At 47.1% G+C, this 12094-nt stretch overlaps 1 protein-coding gene across 2 annotated transcripts in view; it reads right to left on the reverse strand.

Annotated features, from left to right (window-relative positions):
• Positions 1–11424, reverse strand: part of ZNRF3 (zinc and ring finger 3) — a 104723-nt gene extending 93299 nt beyond the window's left edge. For both annotated transcript variants that reach the window (XM_064521832.1, XM_064521833.1), the window contains exon 1: positions 11014–11424. In XM_064521832.1, coding sequence (XP_064377902.1) covers positions 11014–11412 — 399 coding nt within the window. In that variant the 5' untranslated portion in view covers positions 11413–11424. The remainder of the gene's footprint in view (positions 1–11013) is intronic.
• Between the last annotated feature and the right edge of the window lie 670 nt (positions 11425–12094).

The raw sequence follows: 12094 nt of genomic DNA on the forward strand, positions 1-12094 counted from the left end.
ATTTCTGACCAGCTCCCGCTGAGAGCCTAACCTCAAGTTTTCAGTTCCTCTTTAAACTACAAACCATGATTATAGCCTGATTTAAGAGAGAAACTCCTTCTCCAAGACATCCGAGAGATCCTTCTGCCTTTTCCCGAGGGCGGGCCCGCTGCCGAGCCCGTAACAGTCTGCCGAACGAAACCGATCCAGATCCGATCCCACGTGGACACGAGTAGCCGAGTTCCCAGAGAAAACAGACATTTTCACCATAGCTACATTTTGGTTAAATTCCATTTCACTAGATCTCTCTTCTACAATATAGGTATCTTCAGTGAGGCTCAAACAAGGAGCTAAGATTTATTAGCCAGACTAACCCTACGCTGCAGAAACTAGAAGGGAAATCAAGTGGTTCCTCCCCCACAGAAACAGTATTTTTGCAACATAAAACCACTCAGATGACAGCAAATCCAAAATGGACCCAAGAGTAAACAGAAGGAAAGAAAGTTTGTTGTGTGAGGAGGAACTTCTGCTCCAGTTAAAAAGAATACATACTGGAGTGATCTGAAGCTGCCTATAAATATTTGAGAACATCAAAGCCGGTCCTGTTAAATTAAAAATGCTGTCACACAGATAGGAACTAGCCTCTAGCACTACCAGCTTCAACATGTGAGCCTCTGATCTGAGAGGCAGAGGCTCCGCTCCTTGAGAAATTTTATTCACCATAAGGAGGAGAAAAAAGTGAACCAGCAGTTGAGTTTAATAAGGATATTAAATATCTTATGAGTGAGCTAATTAGAGCTTAACTCTTTCAGGATACTACCACAGCTCTTCAGATCTTTTACTGACAAGGACAGTAGTTTCTTCCCATATTATTTTCACCGTTGGCATGTCTCTAGGTTCCTGGGACACTGGTATCCAAGCCCCCAATGCAAATACTGAAAGAGACTTCAGAAACGGAGATATTTTGTTGGATTAGTCTTGGTATAACTTTAAATTAATCATACTGCATGCATCACACACACAGGCACACACTTATACAGGCATATTGCCTGGCTATTACACATCAGTGGCCTATGTTTAATACTCAAGCTGTCTGAAAGATTTCAGAAGCCTTCTGCATTTTCCCATTAGCTGACTGAAGATAAGAGGGGGAGAAGAAAGGAGACCAGACCACTTTGACTTCTGTTATTTGGGGAGATTCAGCTCCCAGTGGCAACTACATATACACAAAATGCACACTGAGAAATTTATTCCAATCTGCCACAACCACCCTGCATTTCTACTAATGAAAAAGTCTCTGCAAATTCTGAGTACCAAAACTTAAAGACTAGCACCAAAAGTTACAAATGCAGCGAGGGAGGAGGAGCTATGGCAGTGCAGCTTTCTCAAGTAATGAAAGACAAATAAGATCATACCTTGACAATTTTCTGCATTACCTACTTTGTAATGTCTTTTCCTCAGACAGTTTCGGGATGCAAGAGATGCTATCTTTCAAACAGGCAAAACCGTGCCAGAGACAGATCGGGGGCACCTTGCCTCCAAGCACCAGGAGGTCTCCAGCCCTTGGCTCCCCCGAGTCCTGCGCGCGGCAGCTCTGCCCAGCCGCTGCTCCACAGGCTCCCTGCTCCGCTCCCAGCCTCGCGGCACGCCGTCCCGGAGGCTGGCCGGCTCAGCACCCGGCGCACGAGGAGCCGGACACCTTGGCACCCAGCGCCGGCCAGCTCCCCCTTACCCTCAAAGGGGGCAAGACGGTACCTGCTCCAAAGGGCCCCTGAATTAATACCGGACAGGTCGGAGACAGCATGTTGGACCCCTGTAAAGTAAAACACCGCGGTGGGAACCAACAGACCTTCCTGTTACTGCACACGCCGCAGGCATCAGAGACTCTTCCGAGAAACCCGTCTGCCTAGAGGGAGGCAGCAAAAGCTACACCAAATGTGTCATCCGTATCTCCAAAATCAGCATGGAGAGGCAGACCTGGAGCGCAGCCGGGACAGATAACAGTGTGCACAACTGGCACGCTGTGCATGTGCGTTCACATGCATGAATGTGTGTATATATGTATGTATATGTTTTAGCTATGAGATACAGATGATATTATTAAGTAAAACCTATCAGGGCTCAACTGTGACTGCCACCATTTAGCGAAGCCTACACCACAAAAAAAAAATCTGTAAGTCTTCAAGGGCACTCTTTGCAAAAGAGAATCTCAGCCTGGGAGATGCTCATTCACAGAGAAGACCAAGTTCCAGGAGAATCGATGCATCAGGGTACAAAGTAGAACAGAATACTTTCCACAATTCCAAAATAAACAGACAGTCCCCAACTCTGCACTTTTCTTAATCTGTCAAAGTGGATTGTTTAAGGCTGGAAACTCAGTTCCAAAGGGGAATTCACTGAAAAGTTTGGTGAGAGTCTCCTCTATGTTTAGGAAGGGGGGGGGGGGGGGAAGGGGAGAGGAGGTGAGAAATAGAGGAGGAAAAGGATTTCCCCCCCACACTTGATCCACCTTTTTTTCTTTTTTTTTTTTTTTTTCTTTTTTTTTTTTTTTAAGCAGACCAGCATCAAAAGGCTCAAATTAGGAAACCAGATCTTGGCACAAACTAGGGTCTTTCCTGGATTAAAAGTAATTTTTCAAACACCACAATCAGAAGCATTTAAAAGTTGCTTACTAAGCACATGCAATAAATTCACAGTAGGAGGCACGTACTTGTGCATGCCTGTACAACTAATTAAACAGCTGTACTCAAACCACAACTGCAGTCTCTAAAACATGCCCCTTAGTACCTTGTCAGGCCAGTCACCTCCTTACTGATTCTTCAGCTTGCTTTACTACTGAAAGTGATACAAGGTGATAAAACAGCTTAAGTGGGAAAAAAAAAAAAAAAACAAAAAAAACCCACCAACAAAAAGCTTAAGGATTCTTGCCGTTTTCCGAAGCTGTTGGCCATCTTACATTAATGCACAGAGTAACGTGGGTCTGGGAAGTCTAGAGAGTTTGCGTATATTAAGCCACATATTTAAGGGTGTACTTGTGTCTGGATCATAACAGACACCTAATCAACCTTTGTAAACTGGCTTTTCATCTTAAAGCCAAGTGCAATAACAAAAGTCTTTTAAAGCAGCATGAAGAGAAGATAAAAATGAATAAAAGCAATTCATCACTGAAGATGACACCCTAAGCCACCAGAAACCTCGAGAACTAATACTCAATCCTAACGTAAGTATAGCTCCATGAATGGGGTAACTGCAATGAAGTGCAATTTTTGATAGTCTCTGCTGGGTATCTAAAAAGACCACACTTCTCTGTTCACCTCAGGTTCAAGTGTCAAGCAGTCAAGAAAAATGCAAAAAATTTCATTTTTTTTGATTTTTATGGGATTCTTCTGCCACTGTTGTAACAATTTCAAAGCATGTCTTTAAAACAGAAATTCCTTTCCTTTGCCAGTCTCCTCTACTGTGAGGGGTTCTCCCTTCAAGTCAGGCAACATGAGAAACGAGGCCAAGCATTCAACACACATTCTGTTTTCATACGTAGGCACCACAAACTCTGGTCTGACCACATGTGAATACAGAAGTGCAGATGCCCAGAAGGAGAGAGAGTTTGAGCTAATATTTAACACTTCCTAAATTAAGCACTTCTAATGTACTCTAAGTGTATTGATGCAGACATATGTACCGCTTGCTGTATATTCTGGGAGACTTTTTTTACCCAGTTATGCAGATTTACTGCTGCCAAATTTTACCTTTCCTTAACCAATAAGATGCTGGCCTCTCAAAAGTATTCACACTTTGAAAAACTATGTTTATGAAAGCTATTTCAGGCCAGGAGGGCCTCACTTTGAAATTCCAAAACAAAGTCTAGAAGACTGTAATAAAAAAGGAGCATTTTTAAATGCACACTACACCACAAGATGATATAAACTGAAAGAAAATTACTACGTATGCTAATCAATGGTTTTATACGACTACTCAAGACTTTCCTATAAGATCTGCTTGCAGCAAAGCTGCCTGCATTTCTTTCTTACCAAGTTATGCCACACCAAATCATGACTTCATGCTTCACCTGGAGCCATTTCAGAAGTCCTTCGCTAGACAAAGCAATTAAAGCAAAGTTGCCCTGGCCCGTAATCACGTCCACCAGTGGCGTGCACAGAAGAGCGTGTGCCAGCTCTACCCATGGGGCACGGCCAGCCACGAGCACTTGGTAATACCACCAAGCAGGCTGTAATTACATCTAAACCATCATACTCGCGTAGATCCAGTCTCAACATAAACACATATAAATGAAAAAGGCTCTCCAAACGGCTCCATGTTTAACAATTTGAGTCTCTCTCCTCTCTGGGATTTTTCTTAATTCCATCTCCCAAACAAGCAATTTGAGTACCTGAAAGAGGAAGTGGTCAGCACCCTGCCAACAAGGGCAAGGATTTCAACAGTACAGATGTTAACAACAGTACAGATGTTAAATGTCTGTGTGGCGCTTGAACTAGACTCACACTATGCTGAAAAACTTACCTGAACTTCCTCAAACTGTTTTCCCACTTTCTTCCCCACCTTTATTTAGCAGAGAACAGAAATTGTACTGGTTAGAGGCCAAGTACAAGACACAGTGCCATAAGCTTTCCACTTCTATTTACTTTAACTATTTTATTCTAATTCCTGTAAACAGGTCACATTACTGTTTTTTCCTCCTTCCAGTGCAACTTTTCCTCCATACTTGGATACCTTCTACCTCATTCTCTTATACCGTGCCTCCTACCTTCTCCTCCAGGGACCGTCTCACCCACAAGGGCTGACGAGGCTCTGGTGAAAAGCATTCTAGTATTGCCACAACTGTCAGCAAATACTATGCACATTGGAGCTTCGTCCAAAATCAGCAGTTCATGTCTGAATTTGGTACCTTATCTTTTAGGACTGCCTTCTCCCTGTAGTAATGGCTAGAAACATTTATTACCACCTTAGACTTACTTCGAAACAGTTTTCATTGGTACCCTTATTCCCCAAGGCTTAACATACACTAGTCTAAAGCTTAAAAGTTCAAAGTTTTTAACTAGGTAAATATGGTTTATCAGTCCTTAATATAAAACAAAATTATCAGAGTTTTAACTGTTTTCACTAGGTGTTTTTCTCCATTACCATACAAAATATTTCAAAGGCAACATCAAACTGTCCAACGGAAGGAGGGACAGTGACGTGCCCACAGAAGGTTTAAGCAGCCAAGCATCTCTTTTCACCATGATCTCCAGGGTTCCCCTCTTACTTCCTCTCACAGTGCTGCAGTACAGCTTAGTAGGATGTCATAAGTGTAGGATATCATAGGTAGAGGATCCTCAAAGCAGAGCACAATACCTGTAAGCAGGCATGACCCAGCAGCAGCCAGCTATCGCAGAAGGAGCTATCAAGTCTTTTCACCACCATTCTAAGAGACATCTTGGATATCACAATATTGAAGAATTAATTAGAAAACCTTAATTACAGTAGTACACTAAGAAGCTGATGAGAAAAGCCAATCTCTTGCACACTAAGCAGCAATGCTGTAGCTGCAGCATAGCTGCAGCCCACAGCGAGGACACAACTGTGCAGGAGGACGAACAACCGACGCACAAATACTTTGATGAGCTATCTCCAGCTCTCCCCATGTACCGCTGCACTTGACAGACTGACTGAAACTTCAGAAAACAGGGGGAGGGAAACAGCCAGACTAATCTGGAATCAGGCACACTACAATACCTTTCTTAACAGCAAACTGCTGTTGCATTATTCACTGTAAAGGCTGTCTAGGTGCCTTAACTGTGTACATCTTTACCTCAAAAAGCCTCATTTTAAATGCAATTACAATTCCTCTATCATCTTGGCCGTCTCCCGAAGCAGACCCAGGACCCGTAACCACCAGCACTGCTCACATGGACGCTGCCTTCCTCTCACAGTAGGCAGGACTGGAGAGTAGCAACAGGGTCTCGGACCCCAGCCCTGCCAGCGGCCAGGCAACCCCAAGGGATGAGCACCCGTCGAGCTCACATCAGGCACGGCACGCAGCAGTAACTAGCGGAGCACCTTGCTGTTAGAAGGACCAACCTGCAATTCTAATCTTTCATTCGCCTCTCAAATCACTCCAGTACCCAAGAAGGATGATGAGGCCTGCCAACTCATAGAAGCCACCAGTTCAGGCCTCAAAACCTGAACTTAGGTTTTAAAGAAATAAAATGCTCAAACATTTTAACATGTTTTGCTCTTCTACACATGTAGCAATGCTGTAGCATGGCAGAGTCTTGCTCCTTTCAGCTGGACACTCAAGTCTCAGTACAATGGGAACAAGAAAATAAAAGAAAAATAGAAGCTTAGATTAGACAAGGTTTCTGATCCACAAGCCAATAAAAATCAACAACTACAGAAATTACTCACTGCTCTGACTGAATAGCAACAAATATACATCTGATACTGCTATAACCAAAAAGGAGCTGTCACTATCTTATCTTTCTTAAAAAAGAAAAGGAAACAAGAACTCAAGAACCATGGAAGCCCAGAGGTCTTTTAAAAAAAAAAAAAAAAAAAAAACCAAAAAAAACCCCCACACACAACAGCAGCAATTAAAGTCCCTTCTATTCATGACAGCCTTCTTAACAGGTTAAGGTCAGCTCGTTAACATTAGGCATGCCTTCCAGACAGGGATGGGACTCCATCCAGTCCTGTCAGAAGCAGGTCCAGAGGAGAGGTTCTGCTGTATGGCAACGTTTGGATTCAGTGGCTGGAAAGGGACATCTCGAAGATGAGCTTTCTCACTTGCCTCGCAATGTTTGCCAGATCAGAATATCTGTTCCTAACGCCGAAGACCAAGATCAGAGCGGATAACATCTGTAACCTAGTCCGGCTTCCCATGTAATACAGACCATACACATACCAGGTCTCCTCCTGTCTTCATGCCACGATAGACACAGTAAATCCCAAGCCGCCTTTCCCCCGCGCCGCTCCTGGCATCCCTGGCATGTCAGCCCTGCCTCTGCTGTGAACGAGCTGCCGCGGCCCAAGGCGCTCAGCGCCAGACGCTCCGCTCCACGGACAAGACGACACTGCAAACCAGAGGCCCCAGAGCTGATACTAGAAATTGAGTTTTACCAGAAGAACATACTACCCTGATGTCTTCAGGACCATTACTGTAAGCCAGAGCTTTACAGTTAAGGTACAGGAACTAACATAAAAGCAGTCACAGGTGTCTTCATATTCTAACAGGATAACTAACAAAGAAAACTTCCAACAAGATGGTGACTCAAGATTTTTGGGTTTTTAGGTGAACAGGCAGGTTAAGTTTCTTCTTGCTTGACTTGAGTGCCTGAAGGCCATTCAGATTAAGGAAGTGGAATTATTTGTGGCTTTGAGTCACCATCTTGTTGATTGTTGAATTTTTCCCCCCTCTCTATTCTCAAAGGACAAACATTGCCTTGACTCAGCCTCCTCTGATCACTGCCGAACATCCATATGTATGCACAGTTATTTCAAGTCACTGATTTCAACCCTGCTGAAAACTCTTAATACTTCCAAGTATGAAGCCTACCTGCGAGGCGTTTATAGCATTTAACCATTTCTGCTTTTTGAGAAAACAGAGGGAACGTTCAAAGTTATTCAAGTGAAAAAGGGGTGGGAGGGAAGCGGAGGGAAGGAACACGAACACAGTTTTGCGGTACAATTCAAAGCCTCTCCACCTCCTGCTAGAGGAAGATGGGCAGTGGCACTACTGCAAGGAACTGGAGTGCAAGGAGTTGAGAAGTGCCCCACTTTGTTTTCCTCCTCCAGCTTAAAGCTCCGAGTTACATTTGTTCTCCCCAAACTCTACCTTTTGAGCACAAAAAAGATAAATGCAACTAGAGAGTATTACTTAACCTATGTATTTCACTCATGTTTGATGGCTACATAAAGTACATTATTCTCCTGCTGGACCTTCCAAACAGAAAGAGATCAATCAAAAAACAAACTTGTATCACATGATGAAAACACTGACATTCCTAAACCTTTTCTCCATGCTGTTAAAAAAAATAAAAAATAAAATATATATAAAAATATATATATATATAAGCAACCTCTCAATACAACTGTATTCAGCAGTGTATCTAAGGCAGGGCTAGCAAAATAAAGACTTGGAGAATTAACAACTATGGATGCATACCCTCCTTTAAAGTTTTTGACATGCCAGTTTTTTATTACAATCTAAAACAGACACTAAGTTCAATCCTCTTTTCCCCACACTTCACCTGACCAGAATCAACATTAAGTTCAATCCTCTTTTCCCCACACTTCACCTGACCAGAATCAACATTAAGTTCAATCCTCTTTTCCCCACACTTCACCTGACCAGAATCATCACCACAATTTTACAAGAAACAGCTGTTAGTGCACTGCACCTTAGCTATCAGCAGAAACAGCAACTGAAACAGTTTTGCCAAATGCAGACAGAATTAAGACGGGTAACCCTCCTTCGAGCAAAAGAGCCACTGCTGATCAACTCAGTGATGCTTATTATCGTTGCAGCGTACGTCTGCGGTCATGGAGTATACAATCTGACACGGAAGTATATCTGAGCCTTTGGCCCAAGAAGCCCCAACCACAAGTTGTTCACGGTCATAATTTGTTTTAAAGTAAACTATCATTCTAGAGCTTTTCATAAAATCTTATTTTCACAATGACTCTTTAATCAGAAATTCTCAATTTACAGTCTCAACCATACTAATGCCAGGATATTGCCCCCCAAAACACCACGGTGTACAGGCATGCTGGGATGTTCTGTGGCAGTTAGACCTTCGAGTGATTTAAGGACCAGCTGACACAGCAACCTAGGCTGAGCTTGTTGAATACATACTGCGGCCACATGAAAGGCGGCACGTGAACGTTTCAGCTTTCTGAAGAGTTACTCTGGTAGGCACCTAACCCTAAGACTTGGTCACAATAACATGATAAACGATATAACAGCATACCACTACTGGATAGGAATCTGACCAACAGCCAGTTTAAGAGTGAACATATGACCAATCAAAGGCTAAAAGTGCATCATTTAAGTTTTTCCAGAGACTTTCAAGACCAATGAGTAACTGATGCTATTACACAAAAGCAAGTCTTCGCGTAGCCTCAAAAAACCACACTTTGATTCATTCTTTAATGTGCACCCAATTTTCAAGAATTTCTGATATTTCACTTTAATGAAAAATGCACTGTAATTTCTAGGGAGCTGTGTACACTGACAAGATGGCTGGGGCTAAGAGCAGCTTTCTCACCTGACTGATGTACTACCAGCTAACGTTAAACAGGTTTTCAGTATCATTAGCCACATGATGCGTTTCTAAATCTCAACATGAGCTTGAAATAATGATCCCAAATGGCAGATTCATATGAAGTTTTTTCATAAACATAGGGCTTATGTCAAAAATAGAGACAAGACGACATTGTGAAAGTGTTTATAAATTTAGGCTCTAACAAAGTCATTTTCAGGAGGAGATGAAGGAAGCACCATTCAGACAAGATATCCGATATGTAATCTAAAGTGTCAATGGTGAAGGTGTGACTGCTAGTATTCAATCTAGCTGTTTTGGAGCGATGCCTGCCATATTTTACTCTGAAAAAAATATAATGCTCCGTGGCTTAGGAAAGAAAATAGCCCATTCAAGCATAAACTGAGGATATTATCCAGCATATGCACAAGTTCACAAGCAAAACAGTTCTGAGAGATAAATAAACCTGCAAAAGGTTTGCCACATGATTTGGCTTTCACTATAATCTTTCCTATTTTGAGGACACAGATGGTTGATGTTATAAGTGAAAGGCCTACAAAACTTCAACTAATACATTTACTTCAAGTTCTCACATAGCAAATCTGAGTCTTAAAAAAAGAGTTCATTTTTTCATCCACTTTCACTTAAAATCACAAGAAAAGCACATTATCAGCAAATGGCCTCTGTTCTATTCTTAACACTAGCACCTGACAAAATGAACCTTCAGAGTCTCTTGTTTTCCCCCAAGATTTATAGTGTTGAATCTTACACGTAGTTTGATAACGTACCAAAAGGTTATAAGATGTCAATGCCTGTTTCAGCCCCTACTAACACCCTCTTTTTTAAAAACATCAAAAATATAAATTAATTGCTCCACCCCTCCTTTCTCTGGAGAAATAAATAAAAACCCTTATCAGCAACTTGTCCTCACAACTCTTCTGCCTACACGGAAGCTTTTGTAAGAAGTTCTCCCTGGGACACACTTTTAAAACAAAAAGCACGAGAAAGGCAGCAGCATTCTTGCGTGTACAGGAGCAGAAAAACAGTTACTGACAGTCATATAACCGCTTTTAGAGTTTTACCTCACTGCTTGTTTTTTTAATACACCTACATTATATATGTATATACCCACACACAGAACTCGAGCAAACAAGCTCCACAGCTGTTAATGAGAAATAAGGACTACTACTGGCAATTGCTTAACAATCAGACTTGTTAAAGCACCATTCACATCGTTTTTCTTTACTTGGCCAAAGGGGAAGAAAGTCCGCAATGACGAGTGACTACAAAGGAGCCAGATAAGCGCTTCGGGAGCTGCGGCAGCAGAGCGCGGCTGCGCCCGGCGAACGGGACGCCCTCTCCGCGGCCGGGAGGGCAGCACCGGCAACGCGGGGCTTTCCGCCGTGAGGGCGCTTGTGACCAGCCGCCGGGGCGGGAGCGGCAGGTCCGCTGGCGCGGGGGGCCCGGGAAGCCGGGGCGAGGCCAAGCGCGATCCGGAGCCGCCGCGTTCCCGGCGGGTCTCGCACGGGCTGCGGCCCCGGGGCGCGGGAGCCGCGGGACCCGGCGGGCACGCGCGGCTGTCAGGCGGCCAGGGGCGGCCAGGGGCGGCCGGGCGGGCCGGCGCGGGGCCTTTGTGCGCGCGGGGCGGCGCGGCGCTCCCCACCCCCCCCCCGCCCCCGGGGCGCACGTGGGGCGGCGGCGCGGGCCGCTTTGTGCCGCCAGGTGCCCGCGCCCGCGCCGCGGAGCCATCTTGGCGGGCGCTGCGGCCGGCGCTCACCTGCACGATCTCGCCCTCGGCGCTCAGCGTGGCCCCCGCGCGGGAGAAGCGGCCCTGCAGCCCCGTGGTGTAGGTGGTGTAGTCGCCGCTGGGGCTGGACTCGAAGAGCACCACCTCCACGAACGCCGTCTCCTTGCCCAGCGCCGCGCCCGGCGCCGCGGCCAGCAGCAGCCCCAGCAGCACCAGCGGCGGCGGCACGGCCGGCCCCGCGCCGGCCCCGCGGCCCCTCATCGCGCGGCGGGGGGGAGCGGCGCCCCGCCGCCGCCGCGCATCGCTCCCCAGCGGCTCCAGCTCCGGGGCCGGGCACCGCCGCGCCTCAGAGCCCCATGGCAGCCGCCGCCCGCGCTCCCGTCCCTCGCCGCGGCGCCGCCCCGCCCCGCCGCGCCGCTCCCCTTTCATGTGCTCCACGTGACGGCCGCCGCGGGGTTAGCCCCGCCCCGCCTCTCCGCGCCACGCCCCGCCCTGGCCCGCGCTCCCCTTTCATGTGCTCCACGTGACGGCCGCCGCGGGGTTAGCCCCGCCCCGCCTCTCCGCGCCACGCCCCGCCCTGGCCCGCGCTCCCCTTTCATGTGCTCCACGTGACGGCCGCCGCGGGGTTAGCCCCGCCCCGCCTCTCCGCGCCACGCCCCGCCCTGGCCCGCGCTCCCCTTTCATGTGCACCACGTGACGGCCGCCGCGGGGTTAGCCCCGCCCCGCCTCTCCGCGCTACGCCCCGCCCTGGCCCGCGCTCCCCTTTCATGTGCACCACGTGACGGCCGCCGCGGGGTTAGCCCCGCCCCGCCTCTCCGCGCTACGCCCCGCCCTGGCCCGCGCTCCCCTTTCATGTGCACCACGTGACGGCCGCGCGGGGTTAGCCCCGCCCCGCCCCGCCGCTCCCCTTTCATGTGCACCACGTGACGGCCGCCGCGGGGTTACCCCGCCCCGCCCAGCTGCGCCCCGCCCCACCCTGCCGCTCCCCTTTCATGTGCTCCACGTGACAGCCACCATGGGGTTAGCCCCCCCCACCCTACCACTCCGCTTTCATGTGCTCCACGTGACGGCCACCACCGGCCTAGCCCCGCCCCACCGCGCTACGCCCCGC

Source organism: Dromaius novaehollandiae, chromosome 17 (assembly GCF_036370855.1).
Source record: "Dromaius novaehollandiae isolate bDroNov1 chromosome 17, bDroNov1.hap1, whole genome shotgun sequence".
NCBI lineage: Eukaryota > Metazoa > Chordata > Aves > Casuariiformes > Dromaiidae > Dromaius > Dromaius novaehollandiae.